Raw genomic sequence first — 17,649 nt, 5'->3', positions numbered from 1 at the left:
CTTTAAGTTGCACACACATGTTGAGAAGATGCATGCGTGAAATTTAGTTTCAATTTTTTTACATTTTAAAACACGTTTAAAATACATTTTTGAAAAGCGGGTTCATATGCCCATGGGTTCAAGACGTCCCCACTCATTATCGGTAGCTATATCTGATATGGCCCCTTGTGGTCTATTGGGGTTGGCGGGTGTAGCCCATTTTGCTCCTTTAGGTCATGCATTGTCGTCCTTTTGCCTTTTATTGTTTGTTCTAACTAATAGCTGTAAAAGACAATGTGGTTTCTGTTAGTAGAAATCAGAGAGGGGTTCTCTTTATAAGAAAACGTGTTCAAAAATAGTAATGGAAGTAGGTTTAGAAAAAGAAAAGACGCTACACTTTCACCCTCCAAAAAATATAGGAAAATTTTATTTGCCACTGTAGCTTTTGCCAATTTTTCTTATGCCACTTTAGATTTTGACATTTCACTTTTGTCGCTATTAGCTTTTGACAGTTATCACAATTGCCATTCCGTGACAAAAGCAAAAATTTCAGAGTGGCAATTGTGATACATTGTCAAATGCTAAGAGTGATAAAAAAAATTTTTGCCACGGCATGACAATTGTGATAATTGTAAAAAACTAAGAGTGAGAAGTGTCAAACTCTAGAGTGGCATAAGAAAAACTAGCAAAATTTAGAGTGGCAAAAACAACATTTTCCTTTTTTTAAATAAGATAAAATTGCCTAGGGCCTGTGATCTCGATTCTCGAGGGCACCGTACGTTTTTAAATTTCAAATTTCAAATGTCGTTCGGTAGGCCAGGTGGGGCACTTCACAAGTGCAAAGGGCCAAGTGCGGTGGACTCGAATCACATTCCCACTCCCCATTCCTCCTCCGGTCCTCCCCTACCCCAAAACCCAATCACCGCTCCCCGAAGCCCCTCCCTCCGGTCCGACCAAACCCCTCGCCGCCATGCGCCTCTTCGCCGGCGTCCGCTTCGCCCTCCTCGGCTTCGATCCCGTCTCCGACGCGCAGGTTCCGCCACCTCCCTCACCGATTCGTTTCGATTCCGTCTCGGTTCGATCGATTTGGCTTGGCCCCGTCTCCTTCTCGTCACGCGCGCTTGGATGCTGGCTCCGCAGTACCGGTCGGAGATGGTACGGCACGGCGGCGCCGACGCGGGGGGCGCGCAGGAGGGATGCACCCACCTAGTCGTCAGCGGACTCGTCTACGTGAGTTGTGCTGGACATGGAATTCGAATCCCTTCCTCCGTGCTTCACTGCTTCGTGTTTAAACCAAGCCCGATTCGAAATGCAGGATGACCCGGTGTGTGTGGCGGCGCGGGAGCACGGGACGAAGGTCGTGACTGGGCTGTGGGTGGACGACTGCTTTGATCTCGGAGCCATGGCTGACGCCGATCATGTCGGTTCTCGTTTTCCAGTTTCTGTCTTATTTTCAGCAACCTTAGCGAGTCGTGCTTTTCCCACTCTGTACAAGGACTCCTCTGCTGATTAGCTTGGCGAGTTTTTCGATCTCACAGGTACTGTACAGGCCAGTGAGAGATTTGGAAGGCATACCGGGTGCTGAATCGTTCTGCATTTGCTTGACGGGCTACCAAAGACAGAACGGGCGTGAAGCCATAGTGGTAATGCTCACTATCAGTTCAGTTATCACTTATCAGGCTTCCTAGTGTAGAGGTCCAAGACTGACTGTTGCTAGATGCAGCCATACGATGCACTACACAGTGAATATGAACAAGGCTTGTTCTGATTGGGTCATTTGCTGTGACTGCTTTTGGTTGACAGGACTGGTATTACTTTTAGGTGTGCTGAAGTTTTTCCCCCTTGCTTGGAGAGCTTGTGGCTATGATTTCACCACTTATCCAGTTCTTTCGCTGTGTGATTAGTTGAACTGCTAAATCATACCAACACAAAGCATGTTCCAAGTTAATGTTTCTGCTAGTGGCATAGACTCAGTCAGTAAGATATGCAAGTTGATCCACATGCAGCAGTTGTGTAATACATTTTGAATCCTTTGATGTACAAAGATAGTTCATCTTTACCTCGCAATCAATCTGAAGACTTCATTTTATTTTGTCCTCGATTTCTCATCACAAATCTCTTCACTACTCATTCACTGTCAAATGTAGAAAATGGTTAATATGATGGGAGCGCGGTTCTCCAAGCCTTTGACAGCAAAAAGGGTCACCCATCTCATCTGCTACCAATTTGAAGGCATGTTCTTTCCTTAATAGTGTTGCATACAAGTACTTAATAGTTTACATTGCACTGACTGAACTTGTGGTATCATTAGTATTCATCTTTTTGTTAACGTTGCATTAGCATGCATTCCATTTTGATAACTTTTTTATTTGATCTTGTTGTTTCTGTTACAGAATTTTGAATTGCTGTATAAGTTGGAATATTAGCAGCTATCTCCATTTCTGTATATAGGGGTCAACGTAGTGATTTTTCTGAGATATTGATAGTTAAATGGACACAGTTCAGGATTTTGATTTCCCCTTATCTTTAGTTTGGGTTAGTCTTGTGCCTGTCTCAGATATGAGTTCAATAATGCATATCATATCATATCATGCCTCTGACCAGTCTCTTGAAAATTAGGATCCTTTTTTTTCTGCTCGTGCATTCAGTTTGTTCCACTACCCTTTCATACCTTCAATGTCATTCGCTACTTTTTCCAAACTGTGCCAGGTGAGAAGTACGAGCTTGCTAAAATGGTGAAGATTAATATTATTAATCACCAGTGGTTGGAAGATTGGTATGTATTTAATCATTGTACCTAAAAGGCTATTGCATCTTCTCATTATTGTATTTGCTGAAATGCTGTATATGTTTTTGCTACAGCTTAAAGGCATGGGACATTCTTCCTGTTGATAATTATACTGCCAGAAGGTACAATTATCTATCACCTTGCATTTGATATTACCTTTTAGCTTTTGGGTGTATAATTCTAATCGGTCAACCTCACTACCCTTTTCTTGAGCGAGTCAACCCCAGTATCATGTTCACGATGCCTGGTTGATTGTTTGTTCATTACAGTTTATGTAAATACATAATAATCTGGTTGGTTGATTGCTCATTACAGTTTATGTAAATATGTAATATGTAATGCATCAAATCTCATTTTGTGTATTCATATATTCAGTGGTTGGGAATTGGAGATAATGGAGGCAGAAGCTAAAGATTCTGAAGATGAATCACAAAGTGCTGATAGAGGCTCGTCAGATAGCAGAGGCATTGCCAGAAGCATCCTTGCTACAGAGATTGCAACGCCCATTCATGGTCCTTCTGTCTTCTCTGGCAATGCAGAGGTTCCTGCAGGAACACACGTGGGTGCTTCGCAACAGATCAGGGAAGTGAAAGATGCAAGTGAATGGTCAGTTGATGTCATGGCTGACACACTGAGCACCCCAAACACAAATGTTGTGACAATTTCTGCTGATCCTGATGCCCATGCACATGCATCACAAGCTGATAGAGTTGAAGTTGTAGCTGCAGACTCAGAACATGACAAGTTGGTTTCTCATAAAACCTTTGAAGCAGGCCCTGAGGAGATCCCAATTACTGCAGTCCCTGGTGAATATGGAGTATTTTCTCAGAAAGTATCAACTTCGCAACAGATTAAGGAAGTGGAAGATGCAAGTGAAAGGTCACTTGACGTCATGGCTGACATACTGAGCACTCCTAACACAAATTCTGTGACAATTTCTGCTGATCCTGATGCCCATGCACCCATCCACAGTCCTACTGTCTTCACTGGCAATGCAGATGCAGTGGCTCCTGCAGGACGATGCTTGGAGACTTCACAGCAGATTAGGGAAGTTGAAGATGTAAGTAAAAGGCCACTTGATGACAGAGCTGACAGACTAAGTACTCCAAACACAAATGTTGTGACAATTTCTGCTGATCCTGATGCCCATGCACATGCATCACAAGCTGATAGAGTTGAAGTTGTAGCTGCAGACTCAGAACATGACAAGTTGGTTTCTCGTGCAACCTTCCAAGCAGGCCCTAAGGAGATCCCAATTACTGCAGTCCCTGGTGAATATGGAGTATTTCCCCAGAAAGTATCAACTTCTAGTGTGAGAAATCCTGCTGCCAAGAGGTCACGGAGTCCTGAGGATGAAACGGCTGTTGTATCTGTACATAGTAGCTGTGACTTTGCTGCTTCCAAGTCCAAGCATGGTAAAGTTCTTTCCAATGGCAGTGTCGAAGCAGATCTTGAAAAGACCTGTAGCCTGAGTGCTGCTGAAAGCACAACATTCGTGCCTGAAGAAATCTTGAGCAGAGCAAGGAACGCAGTTGCTAAGAGCCCACTCAGTTACAACAGTGAGATGAATGATGCGATAGTAGTTTGCAAGACGAAGCCTGCTAATATGAATATGGAGGAAAACCCTACAACTGGCGCATGCCCAACTGCTGGTAAAACCAAAAGAGTATCTTTCGATTTGAGTTTTCGTGAGGCGGTGAACACAGAAAGTTCCACTTCAAAGGTTTCAAGCAGTGCAAGTGCAGACAACCCTGAAACATGTAGCCCTATTCCTCTTAGTGTCCTGAAGCCCCGGCGCAAGGTAGTTGCCAAGAGGAGGGGAGCATCTTCTTTCCAGAAAGGGAGATCTGGCAGTGAGGCTTGCAGAACAGTTAGTATCTCATCTGAAGCATCAAAGTTGCCTGCAGAGAGTTCCACAAATGCTGGCATGGTGACAGTGTACAAGGGTCTCGATAATGCTGATGAAGCCTGGGAAGATAGGCAAGAAGATTTGCAAAGCTCTAAACCTAGAAGCAGGAAGAGACAGAAAACTGACCATAACAAGGAAAACATACCAGCCAATACTCGTCTTGCTCCTAAATCAAAACGTGGGAAAAAGCGTGTGAGTTCTGAATGTGTCAAAATAGCAGTAGAGAACAACGAATCTGTGATTGATGACCGCAGTATGACAGGGGGGAATGATGATGGATCCTCGGCCGTGTGGGAACCAGAACCTACATGGTTTATTTTAAGTGGGCATCGCCTATTGAGGAAGCAGTGCAGGTCGATACTTCTGCGCCTGAAGGGGAGAGTTTGCAGTCATTCACACCATTGGTTTTTCCAAGCGACACATTTTATCACCCCTGAGCTCCGCAGAACTGAAAAATTCTTTGCAGCTGCTGCAGCGGGGAGGTAAAATCCTTCGTTCACTCCAGTAGTAGACTAGTAGTAATATTTACCATCCAGAATTATTTAGCATTGTTGTTTCCACATACACATGGAACAGAACTGAATGAATGTTTGTTGGTTTTCGGAAAATAAAAAACAGGTGGATACTGAAGCCTGAGTACCTGTTTGCTTGCGATGAGGCTGGCAAGCTAGTGGACGCAGAATCATTTGAGTGGCACGGTGATGGCCTTAACGACAACCAGACGATAAGCCTGAACGCTCCGAGGAAATGGCGGCACCTGAAGCAGCGCACCGGCCATGGCGCCTTCCACGGGATGCGGATCATCATATATGGAGAGTGCATTTCCCCATCACGGGTATGTAATGAGAACATTTGATACTACCATTTCTCCGCGTGTTTTTGTAACCACTGTTGATCTGTAAGCCGGCGTGCTCCCCCTGTCTTAACAAACATGCAGGACACCCTGAGGCGCGCGGTGCGAGCCGGCGACGGCACGGTCCTGGCCACCGCCCCGCCGTACACGCGGTTCCTGAAGCTGGGCGCGATCAGCTTCGCGGTGGTGGCCGCGGGCACGCCGAGCAGCAACGCGTGGGTGCAGGAGTTCAAGAGCCACGGCATCCCGTGCGTGAGCCCGAGCTATCTGGTGGACTACGTGTGCAAGCCGGGCCACCTGGAGCAGCACAAGCACGTCCTCTTCGGCATGGAGGACCTGGCCGACGAGTCCCTGCGGAAGCTGCTGTCGTCGGCCCAGGAGCAGGAGGGAGGCGACGCTGAGCAGAGCTGCGGCTCCGGCGCGATGGTGGTGGTGCACGAGTCAGAAGGCCCGATCTCGTACGTGGCCGCCGGAGACGCGGCGGAGATGGCCTCAGCCTCCTGACTGGTCACGGTACTTGGGGGTGCATAATTATGCGACTGTTTGTTTTAACGGGATAATTATGCGACTGATAATCCGCAAAAATAAACAAATTATGCGACTGATGTAGCGTCAAATGGTAGACACCTTGGGTACTGTCAGAGTGAAGCCGAATGGCGAGGAGGTTTTCTGAGAGCTATTTGACCGTTTCGTGTTAGGAATGTTTTGGAATTTATATTTACGGCTACGCTAAATATCAGTCGACTGATATTTGGCGAAGTCTCGGTCGATGACAATATCAGTCGACTGATATTTGGCGAAGTCTCGGTCGATGACAATCCGTGTGGACGTGTAAGTTGGCTCGAATCAGCTCTTTTCTTTGTCGCTGCATGGGCCGGTGGAGATGAGAGAGCCTTTCTTTTATTTTTCTTCTGGGCCTTGTTCCCTTTGCTGTGCAGCCCAACTTCCCCGAGTGTGTTTTTTTAGTTATTTTTGTCAGCCTACAAGAAAAGTACTTTGTCTTGTTTCTTTTTCTCGCCCTACACAAGTGAGTTTTGCCTGTAGGAGAGGAAGTCACGGTGGCTTCTCTTTTTCCCAAAAGAAATTTTCATTTTCATTTTTCTTTTGTTCTTTACCTTTTTCTTCTTTTTATTGTTTTACTTTTCGTTTACTTTTTATAAGTCTTTAACTTTTTTAATTTATTTTTACTTATTATTTGCTTATCCCGTTTCATTTTTTTGTTTTGTTTATTTAATTTAATTTTTCCTTTTGTCCTTGCTTATTAATGTTGTGTTTTATTCTATTTGATTTTAGCATATTTTCCAAATTTCTAGCAGCCCTATTTTAGCAACGAAATTTCCTACCAATTTTTTATTAATCATTTTCAGTTGCACATCCATCAGATGCTTTGTAAGTAAATGTTGGTTGCGATAGTTTCAATTTTATTACCTGGATTGCTAAAATTTAGTCGATTGAGTTTAACCGAAGTCCCGGTACACATATATGGCCGTTAGATCACTGTTTTCGTAAGATTCATGCAACTCTGCTTGTCTAGTGTTACCCTGACTTGTTTAGTGTCCGCTTCTTCTTTCTTTACTTTTCTCGTGTTCAGTATTGATGCGCGATGTGCTGGTTGTGAGAGGCGTTTTCATTGTTTTTGTTGGACTTTTCAATTGCCATGTACACACCATATCTACCGCGGAGTACTTGTCTCAGGGGAGGGGGTCTTCATCCCTCGGGGTTCTTCAGTTGCATTTTTTTTCTTCTGTTTTCCCCTCTTTTATGCCAGATCTCTATTTGTGGATTTATTTATGTATGCATTTTGATTTTTTATGCTTGCATAAGGTAGGAAATGCTTTTTCTTCGATGACTAGGGATTTTCGAACCATGTAGACATAAATGTTAGTGGGTATGTTGGTTGTTAGCGGGTTTTTAAACCATGACTTTTGTTTTGTATAGAACCGACATTTTCATTTTTTTTCTTGTTTATGCGTAAAAGAATATTAGCATATATTTTTTTCTTGCACCCAGCCGCAAGTGCATGTCTTCTAACCCGACCGCAACTAGACTTTTTTGTTATGTCAAAGGGGGCGCCCGGAGAGGGGCGGACAAGTTGCAAGCCCGACAACAGCCCCGCAACTGCATGTCCTCGACATGGTTGCAACTCGACTTTTGTTTTGTTAGAGGGGACGCCGGGAGAGGGGGCGAGCCAGTTGCAATCCCGACAACAGCCCCGCAACTGCATGTTCCCCCAACATGGTTGCAACTCGACTTTTGTTTTGTCGGAGGGGACGGGCCAGTTGTAAGCCCGACAACAGCACCGCAACTGCAAGTGCCACACCCCGACCGCAACTACGTGTCCCCAACATGGTTGCAAATCTACTTTTGTTTTGTCAGAGGGGTCGCCGGGAGAGGGGGCGGACCAGTTGCAAGCTCGACAACAATCCCGTAACTGCATGTCCCCCAACATGGTTGCAACTCGATTTTTGTTTTGTCGGAGGGGGCGTCGGGGGAGGAGCCGGCCACTTGCAAGCCCGACAACACCCCCGCAACTGCAAGTGCTGCACCCGACCGCAACTGCATGTTCCCCAACATGGTTGCAACTCGACTTTTGTTTTGTCGGAGGGGGTGCCGGGAGAGGGGGTGGGCCAGTTGCAAGCCCGACAACAGCCTCGGAACTGTAAGTGCCGCATTCGACCGCAACTACATGTCTTTTAACCCGACTGCAACTGGACTTTTTTGTGCTGTCAGAGGGGATGCCATGAGAGGGGGCATGTCAGTTGCAAGCTCGACAACAGCCCCGCAACTGCAAGCGCCGCACCAGACCGTAACTGCATGTCCCCCAACATGGTTGTAACTAGACCTTTGTTTTGTTGGAGGGGGCGGCGGGAGAGGGAGTGGGCTAGTTGCATGTCCGACACTAGAAATACAACTGCAAGTGTCACACCTAGGCCTAAAATTGCAAATGTCATCTCGGACTACACCTGCATGTTGCCCTGATGCCTGCTGATTAAGACTTATTTAAATCTCAACCGACTGGACCGTATCCACACCCCATTATCTACTTTGTTTTTCTTATTTAATATATTTTTATTTTTATTTTTCTGTTTCTCTAAAAAGAGGTGTTTTGATTTTTTTTAAACGTGATACACCAATCCAGTTGCACCTCTGCATCGCATGTGTAACTGAATATGATTGGCTCTCTTATTTTGTTAGTAGTACCATTGTCAATTTGTTGATGATAGCAAAATTACAAATAGATGAGACCCAATCTAAGAAAAAATGCAAGGTAAAACCATCATTAAATAATGCTAAACATTTTTCTAATTTCATGATGAATATTTTTAAACAATATTGTACATTTTCTAATGGCACTCTAATTTTTTTAAAATACATGACTAATATTTGTGAAAATGCATGAACATATTTCTTAAAACAATATCATGACTAATGCTTACATTTTCTAGAAGCAAAAATAGTATAAATAAGAATGAAAGGAGAAAAATGAAAAGTAAAACTGGACAAAATTGATAGTAACTGCATGTCAATTTTTTTTGCACGAACAACAAGCTAATACATCCGGCCGGTGCACCACACGTAGTAATGGAGCAGCAGCACGGAACAAAAATACAGCCCAATCTCTGGCCCAACTCAGCTCAAAAACACACAAAGCAAAGACAAACAGGGCAGCCCAAAAAGCAACCAGAGGTGACATGGTATGGGCTGGACAATAAAGCAGAAAAAAAAAGGTGACGTCAGTGGACTGAGACTTCGCGAAGTCTCGGTCGACTGAGACCTAAACAAACCCTTATATTTAATGTCACACATCATTGCTACTCAGTGGTCGCACTGTCATACTGGCCGCCTAAGCTTAAGGAAGCAGTTTTCTGTACGCAAAGCAGATGCGTACTCCCTCCGTCCAAAAATATTTATCCTGAAAATGAATAAAATGGTTGTATTTAGAGAGAAGTGCATATTACACCCCTCAACTCTAGCCCTAGTTTAATATACATCCCCCAACTTCAATACCATCTACTTTACAACCCCCAACTCTCAAAACCGGCCAGAACTCAACCCTCGCCTCCCTGTTGACCGGTTTTGACCCAGTTGATTTTTTACCTATTGACTTGCTGAACAGTAACTAAAAAAATTCAGATTTTTTTTGTTTTTTCAATGGTGAACAGTAAATTGAAAAAAAGTTGGAAATAAAAGTCAACAAACAGTTGCGATTTTTTAACGGGTGATTAGTAAATTCAAGAAAATACTAAATTTTTGAAAAAAATCTGAATTATTTTTGCATGGACGATTTTCAGTGCGTGATGTCCGCGCCAATTTTCAACTTGTTTGGACACTTGAGTTTATTTTTATTTAAAACTTTTCTGAATTTACTGTTCACCCGGTTAAAAGAATGATTTTTTTTAAAAAATTATTCCTTTTGAATTTACTGTTCACCTAATCAACTGGGTCAAAAACGGTCAACAGGGAGGGGAGGGTTGAATTCCAGCTGGTTTTGAGAGTTGGGGGGGGGGGTGTAAACTAGACGGTATTGAAGTTGGGGGGTGTATATTAGACTAGGGCTAGAATTAAGGGGTGTAATATGCATTTCTCTCTTGTATTTATAATTAAAATAAGTCTACATATATTCATTTGTAGGGCAAGTATTTCCCGATGGATGGAGTACTAGTTAGAGAATGACAGTACTATCATTTTTCTTCTAAAGTTAAGTTGTCAAGTGGTGCCAACTGTTACCTAGCGGTACTACTACGACCGGGTCTCGGCCTATCGGGACAGGACCATCCTCCTCCTCATTGGAAAAGGCATTTGGCCAGCGGTGAGTGCAACTTTACACGGCGCAGTGACTGACACGCCAGAAGGTGGACGCGACCACTCAACGTATCACTCATTTTGCTACCAGAAGGGAACAGACACCGCACGCACACTATTCTCTGAAAACAACCAGGGGCAAAATGATTCACAGCAGCTCGTGGATTTGATACCGTGAGCAGTGTAACAGACATAGCAGCTAGGTCGGCAAGACAAGAGGCCATCTGAATGAGTGAGGCAGACACAAGTGGTTGCATTGCATGGCTAAACGAGTGACACTCACTCACTCCCCTACCGATCGATCGAGTAGAAGCTAAGTAAGCTTTGGGAAAAGCCCCGACAATCAACAAGACCGGCGTTTGCTTGCTTTGGCACCAAGGCATTGGAGTAGCTCCCTGCCCTGTCGCATCGAGATGAATCTTCACCCTTTTCTGCAGAGTCTCGTAACAGTCATGCATCCTATGCCATTATAAAAAAGGTTAAATTACCTAATCTAATCCAGTAGCAGTGCTTTTCAAGGCTGTAAGGCTGCGCAAAGAGCCAAAGACGGGTTCTCAAAAAAAAAAGAGCCAAAGATGGGGAGGGCCTTCGCGCAAAAATGGAGGCACAGAGAAAGTAAAAAAGTAAAGTAAAATTAAATAAAAAAGAAAAAGGCAGCCAAAAGGGGGTGGGGACAAAGGAAGCAATCGGCGGCCTCCTCCCCCTCTGGCGGGCCGGGTCGATTCCCGTGTGTGAAAAAGAAAGAAAAAAAACTAGTACTAGCGGGAGGGAGGGGGCAAAAAGGAAAGCAACCGTCCTCTACGATAACCCCCCGAAACGGCCAGCCAGTCCAGATCGTGGTGAAGGGAGAGGTGGAGTGGAGGTGGTGCCGTGCTGCCGTTCCGTTCCGTTCCGTCCCGCGGTGGCCGCCAGTCCAGTTCACTGCCGCTGCTCTCGCGAGCCGCGAAACCACCTTGCTCCTCTCGTGGCCTCTGATTCTGCCTCGCAACACAGGCGAACTCCCCAGCGCAGCCATGGCGGCCGCCGAGGCCAGACCCTGCTCCGTGCCGGCGGGCGCCGCGGGCCACCTGGCCCCTTCGGCGGCGAGCGTCTGCCTGTAGGCCCGGTAAATCCCCCGCCATTATTTACCCCCTTCCATGTCCCTGTCGCCTGAGCATTACATATTTACGTACAGACGCAGTACAGGCCGGCAGGTCGCCGCTAGTTAATTTCCTCCCGTCAGCGGCGCGATCTCGCATTCTCGCTTAACGAGGCCTCTCCCCGGGTAGTTGAGCCAAATCGCCATGTGATCCGGGCGCGGCGTGGGTATCTCCGTCGGTGGGGCGATAGAATATGTCTGCAGGAGCGTCCTAGGGAAGCAGGCAGCAGGGCAGGGCGGTCAACATCGGCGCGAGTAGCTGCTGCTGCTGCCAGTCGGTGCTAGATTTGGCCCGATCATTAGTGCGGTTTCACTGTGCCAGGCGACGCCCTAACCACCACCGCCCGTCCGAATCACCCGCGGCCGGGGGATTAGGAATGCTTGCGCTCTCCTCCACCTACTGGGCCAACTACTCAACGCTCCTGCCCGGCTGCCCCCCGCCACAACTCGCAGGAGCAGGACAGGTTCCTTGATGGGTTCCCCCTCTGCTGCTTCCAATTATTCCGCATTCATGTGCTCCGCCCCATTTGTTTTCTCTTGCCTAGCGTGATAGATAATTAATGGTGTTATGGACTTATGGTTGCAGATGGTGTAGGGAAGGGGAGACAGAGAGTGAGTAGTGAGATGGGGGCGATTGGGGGCGACGAGATGGCGCAGTGGGATAATGCGGACGGAGGCGAGGTGGCCAATGGCGCCGCCGGGAAGCTGGAGAAGATACTGGTTTCGGTGAGGCTCAGGCCGCTCAGCGACAAGGAGGTTGCGCGCGGGGATCCGTCCGAGTGGGAGTGCATCAGCGACACCACCGTCATCGCCCGGAGCGCCTTCCCCGACCGGCCAACGGCTCCGACTGCCTACTCCTTTGGTTGGTGCATCGTCCCCCCTGATCTTTTCGCTCACATCAAAGCTGTGCTGTGCATGTTTTTCTTTGTCTTTAGTTCATTACTTCTGCTGTTTCTGTTATCATAGGCCCCATAATTATTATTATACTGTATCTCACTAGCGTTTTAGAAGCTGTACATTTGTATATTGGTTTAAACTGATTAGAATGTCGAATACATGTCTGGACTCTGGAGTACCAATTACAGATGATAGGTAAATTTTTACTGTATAGTATGGATATATTTTTGTTACTGGCAACCGAAACTCCTCGATTAACCTCATTACTGCTCATGTTCTGACAGGAGCAACTTGGAGAATGATTCTTTAGGTTAATGGGAGCTACTTATCATTAAAAAAACTCACCTGGAACTGAAATGTTCAGATTCTGTACAAATCAAACCTATTAATTTTAGTTTGTGATGAGTTTCATCATATAATCACCGGGACTTTAGCTCGTTTCTTCCACAATAGGGCTCTGCACAAACTTTACTCACTTTCAGATGTGATATTATGTGTATCTCCTTTGAGACTTTAACCAAAACTCTATCCAATTACAGACAGGGTATTCCGTTCTGACTGCGATACCAAAGAAGTGTACGAGCAAGGGGCCAAGGAGGTTGCCCTCTCTGTAGTTAGTGGCATCAACTGTTAAGTGCAGACATTCTGGCTATTTTTCTCCTATCTGCTTTAATCAAAGCGACGGTCTCACTGAATAATTTGCTTTTGTCTGCAACAGCTAGTATCTTTGCATATGGTCAAACAAGTAGTGGGAAGACATACACCATGACCGGAATAACGGAATGTACAGTATCAGATATTTATGATTACATTGGCCGGGTAATTAAACACCTTTCATATGGTCACAGTTTTGGTCCGAATCTGTAACCATTGGTCTGAAATATGCTCAACATCTTTTGCAGCACGAGGAGAGAGCATTCGTGTTGAAATTCTCAGCGATCGAAATATATAACGAAGTTGTAAGGGATCTTCTTAGTTCAGAAAACACTTCTCTTAGACTTTGGGATGACGCAGAGGTCAGGACACTCCTACTCGTTTTTGTTCTCTATAAATCCTGTTGTTCCCCTGCATTACTAATGGCTTGATACTGTATATTCTACAGAAGGGGACTTATGTAGAGAACCTTAAAGAGGTGATATTGAGGGACTGGAACCATCTCAAGGAACTTATTTCTGTGTGTGAAGGTGGGATGTTGTTTGTATTAGCTTACCAATTTATAAGTGGTGATTACTCTCATCTCATTTGTGCAATGTGTGCTTGTACCAGCTCAAAGGAGAACCGGAGAGACATACTTAAACGAAAACAGCTCCAGATCGCATCAAATCCTTAAATTGGTTTGTCTACTACTTTGTTGCATGTAAAAAGGAAGGATTCAGTATATTTTGTGTTACAGAAGGTCACCATTCCTGATTTGTTTATCTATTGTTTCAGACTATCGAAAGTTCTGCTCGTGAATTCTTGGGTAAGGACAAGTCAACGACACTTGCGGCTAGTGTGGTAAGAACTAAGCACAAAGATTTACTTTTTGGTAATATTTATTTTTTTACATACGAAGAAGTGACAGCATCTTTTGTTGTCATGTGCAGAACTTTGTTGATTTGGCAGGAAGTGAACGTGCATCTCAGGCACTGTCAGCTGGTGCTAGGCTGAAGGAAGGTTGTCATATTAATAGAAGTTTACTTACCCTGGGAACTGTCATTCGTAAACTAAGGTTACATCCCTAATTCAATATTCTGCAGTGTTGAGTTTCAATGGAAAGTTTCTCTTGGTTAAAAAAATCCTGTTCTAGCTTCCATTTATATTATTTACTTGGTTTCACCTATGCAGCAAGGTAAGAAATGGACACATACCATATCGGGATTCAAAGCTCACACGCATATTACAACCTTCTCTTGGAGGTAATGCAAGGACTGCAATCATTTGCACAATGAGCCCAGCCCGAAGCTACATGGAGCAATCAAGAAATACCCTGCTATTTGCAAGTTGTGCAAAGGAAGTAGTTACAAATGCACAGGTTAATGTAGTCATGTCTGATAAAGCCCTAGTTAAGCATTTACAAAGGGAACTTGCTAGGTTGGAGAGTGAACTGCGATGTCCAGCTACCTATTCCAGTCTAGAATCATTGGTGAGGGAAAAAGATAACCACATCCGGAAGGTAAATGTTACTTCTGACATTTGTGTTGGTTTCTTCTTTTTGTACATTATAGGAAACAGATCTTACCTTTTGCCAGTTTTAAACACAAGTCGCAGAGCTTACTGTTTTTCCATGAAAATTATAACACACAGAAAAGACGAACATGTACATGTGTAAACTTTTTCAAAATATTTTGACAATTTTTTTTCTCACTTGGGAACATGTGCTCCCGGGTGCAAAACCTTGAATTAGAGATCCTATAGTAAACCACTGTTTTATGTATGTTGCATGCATTTTTTGCCATGCCAATTACCTTAAAATGCCCAAATACACCTTCCTTCTTGTGATGGTGTAGAAGTTTAATAGACCCTTCCTTGCAGATGGAGAAAGAAATTAAGGAATTGAAGGCACAGCGTGATCTGGCTCAATCTAGGCTGCAGGATCTGCTCCAGGTTGTTGGAGATAACCATGTTTCAAAGCACCCCCTGGTACATGCACTTTCTTACTTCCTACTGTGCTACATTCTCTGTTGCTAAATGTAAGACGTTTTGGCAGTTCGAACAGAGGTAGTACTAGTAGTTAACTAGTCTTTCTGGTTGTGTCAAAACGATTAAAGTGTTTGCTTTCTCTCTTATGTACATGTAGGCTTCTGGAAGGAACTTTACCTTCGATGTGCCCCAGCCATGTGAAGATCAGATATCAACAACCGAATCATCAGAAGTAGTTGACAATGTCCAAAATTTCAGGTTCCAAGGACGCCATGCAGCACAGAGGGAAGTTGGGTCTCAACAGTCTGAAAATAATGTGCAGTTTGCTACCCCATTGAGTTATTCAGTCAGCAGTCCTCCATTCAGTGGGATGCCCCCAACCACTAGCAGAGATGACGTTTCTCAGATATCAAATGAGGATTCAGATGATGTTTGCAAAGAAGTACGGTGCATAGAGACCAATGAAACAGAAGGAAAAAATGGTCTGGACTCGTCAGCTATCGGGAGCAATATCTTGCAAGATTCGAATGTGGGTGCTAGTACACATGGAAACGATGATGTATCTACTGTTACCCTGGAGCAACATCTAGAGACTGTCAGAAAACCTTTTGCCAATCTTGTCGAAGATCTAGGGTCTTCAACACGAAACCCATCTAGCTCTAGAGGAATTGTGAGAAGCAGGAGCTGTAGGTCTCTGATGGGCTCTACTCTGTTTGAAGACCTGGAGAAGGATGACTGCACACCACCGAGCAGAAGATTCATGGACTTCCCCGGGAGACCTGAAGGGGGTCAAAGAAGGGGTTCTGCGCTGAACTTTGATGCAGAGAGTGAAACTTTGTCACGGGCAGGGTCAATGCTTTCTGAAATTACTACTACGAGGGGTGGACCCAAGGCAAATGGTTCTGTGGCAGGTGACACAGAATTTACCGGCATAGGTGAATTTGTTGCTGAACTGAAAGAAATGGCTCAGTATCAGAAGCAACTCGGTGGTCAGGTGTGGAACTATTTACTTGTCTTTGCAATGTTATTATTATTCTATCAGTACAGCACATTGGGGTAATATATTGTGCAAATTTTGAATACCATTTTTTTAATGTTTTTCAGTATGTTAACGGAGAAATAGCAGAAGGAACCGTCAGGAGCGTTGGATTAGATCCAATCATGGATGCCTTGCAATCACCTTCGCGATGGCCACTGGAATTTGAGAGAAAACAGCAAGAGATCATTGACCTTTGGCATGCATGCTATGCTTCATTGGTTCACAGAACCTACTTTTTCTTGTTGTTTAAAGGAGATCCAGCCGACTCCATTTACATGGAAGTGGAGATAAGGAGGCTATCTTTCCTTAAAGATACCTATGCCAATGGTGGTATGGAAAGCAAAGTCGTGGCTGGTAGCCTGAACACTTCTCTGGTTTCAAGGTAAGTCACATTTCTCACTTGTCTGCATTACAACACTTGAATTCCTCCTGACGGAAACTACTCCGATATGTAGTGCCAGGAAGTTGCAACGTGAGAGGGAGATGCTCTGCAGGCAAATGCAGAAGCGGCTCTCGATTGAGGAAAGAGAGAGCATGTACACCAAATGGGGAGTTTCGCTGTCCTCCAAGAGGAGAAGGCTTCAGGTGGCACGTCGCCTTTGGACCGAAACCAAAAACCTCGAGCATGTCAGGGAGAGCGCTTCCCTTGTCGCCCGATTGATCGGCCTCCTAGAGCCAGGAAAGGCACTGAGGGAGATGTTTGGGCTAAGCTTTGCGCCACAGCAGTTCAGCCGACGATCCCACAATAGCTGGAGATATGGCCGTTCTTCTCTGGACTGATTGCGACATGCGAATGAACACGAGGTTTTCATTGTTCCCTTGTTGGATATATAGAATTATATAGGAGCATAGCATTGGCGGTTGTAGCTTATATAGGCCCTTCAGTGTGTTTTCTGTATGATATTGTAAAATGCATCGACCCTACTCAATCTTACACCATCAAGTTCGATTGGGAAGCTCTGTCTACTGAACTGGGGTCAAATATGCAACACTTCTGTAAGCTGTGTTCGTCTGTTTCCAAAGAGATCCAAGGTTATGTATGTGCAACTTGTGGAAGAAACATTCAACTGGATAGCTTTCAATCTTTACACTTTGTTACAGCTCTCGGCAAGAAGTACAATCTTTACACTTTTGTCTGAGCAATACATCTCTAGAGTCCATCAATTACATACAGCCCTCAACAAGATGCCGAGCCAACGATAACGAGGGCTACTGCCTAGATTGGAGGTGACATCAGCGTGACCGAGCTGAGAACCAGCCGAGGATGGGACATCTCGGCGAGGAATCAAACGGCGCTCGGGTCACCGTCTTCACCATGGCGACGAGGAAGTCCTCGAGCCCGCACGGGATGGCGACCACCTTCCCCTCGACGCCGTCCTCCTTCTTGGCCTTGGCCATCAGCGACGCGAAGTGCTTGCTGCGTAGGTGCGATGCCGGCAGCTCGAACTCGTGGTGGCTGTACCCCGGCGGCTCCACCCGCACCTTCACGTGCCGCTCCGGCTTCTGCGTCGTCTTGCCGTTGAAGAGCCCCATGGCGTCGCTCGGCGGCGGCGTGCGGGCTCCGGCGAGACGGATCTAGGTCTCCAATCAGAAAATCTAGCAAAGTGGTTGTGGACTTGCG

General features: G+C 45.2%; 2 protein-coding genes across 4 annotated transcripts; both read left to right on the top strand.

Moving 5' to 3' along the window:
- Positions 1-852: 852 nt before the first annotated feature.
- LOC123189929 (BRCT domain-containing protein At4g02110) lies at positions 853-6,190 on the top strand. The gene is made up of 10 exons (XM_044602449.1): positions 853-1,012; positions 1,120-1,209; positions 1,295-1,399; positions 1,518-1,622; positions 2,127-2,211; positions 2,689-2,755; positions 2,842-2,889; positions 3,143-5,158; positions 5,295-5,511; positions 5,614-6,190. Exons 1-10 carry the CDS (start codon positions 950-952, stop codon positions 6,031-6,033), a joined length of 3,216 nt encoding a protein of 1,071 aa, XP_044458384.1. The 5' UTR covers positions 853-949; the 3' UTR covers positions 6,034-6,190.
- A 4,958-nt stretch (positions 6,191-11,148) lies between these two features.
- LOC123189928 (kinesin-like protein KIN-7F) lies at positions 11,149-17,112 on the top strand. 3 transcript variants are annotated; one of them, XM_044602446.1, is made up of 14 exons: positions 11,149-11,437; positions 12,057-12,332; positions 12,907-12,996; positions 13,086-13,186; positions 13,270-13,383; positions 13,470-13,551; positions 13,634-13,701; positions 13,799-13,864; positions 13,954-14,078; positions 14,195-14,522; positions 14,882-14,989; positions 15,147-15,983; positions 16,094-16,410; positions 16,484-17,112. In XM_044602446.1, the coding sequence occupies exons 2-14, from the start codon at positions 12,095-12,097 to the stop codon at positions 16,806-16,808; spliced, it is 2,799 nt and encodes a 932-aa protein (XP_044458381.1). In that variant the 5' UTR covers positions 11,149-11,437; positions 12,057-12,094; the 3' UTR covers positions 16,809-17,112. The 3 variants fall into 3 exon arrangements, with proteins under 3 accessions (XP_044458381.1, XP_044458382.1, XP_044458380.1); XM_044602447.1 differs by lacking the exon at positions 11,149-11,437 and adding an exon at positions 11,593-11,934; XM_044602445.1 differs by lacking the exon at positions 11,149-11,437 and having other exon boundaries at positions 11,968-12,332.
- Positions 17,113-17,649: the final 537 nt, after the last annotated feature.

This window comes from Triticum aestivum, chromosome 2A, assembly GCF_018294505.1.
Source record: "Triticum aestivum cultivar Chinese Spring chromosome 2A, IWGSC CS RefSeq v2.1, whole genome shotgun sequence".
Classification (NCBI taxonomy): Eukaryota; Viridiplantae; Streptophyta; class Magnoliopsida; order Poales; family Poaceae; genus Triticum; species Triticum aestivum.
The sequence above is the reverse complement of the archived record's forward strand: the minus strand, read 5'-3'. Positions and strand labels throughout refer to the sequence as shown.

Bases quoted from the DNA above. Each gene is read 5' to 3' on its own strand.
- LOC123189928 (XM_044602445.1), top strand. From the start codon at position 12,047: ATGGTTGCAGATGGTGTAGGGAAGGGGAGACAGAGAGTGAGTAGTGAG. The intron at 14,079-14,194 runs GTTACATCCCTA...TCACCTATGCAG, and splicing joins ACTGTCATTCGTAAACTAAG to CAAGGTAAGAAATGGACACA. The intron at 14,990-15,146 runs GTACATGCACTT...ATGTACATGTAG, and splicing joins ATGTTTCAAAGCACCCCCTG to GCTTCTGGAAGGAACTTTAC.
- LOC123189929 (XM_044602449.1), top strand. From the start codon at position 950: ATGCGCCTCTTCGCCGGCGTCCGCTTCGCCCTCCTCGGCTTCGATCCC. The intron at 2,756-2,841 runs GTATGTATTTAA...TTTTTGCTACAG, and splicing joins CACCAGTGGTTGGAAGATTG to CTTAAAGGCATGGGACATTC. The intron at 2,890-3,142 runs GTACAATTATCT...TCATATATTCAG, and splicing joins GATAATTATACTGCCAGAAG to TGGTTGGGAATTGGAGATAA.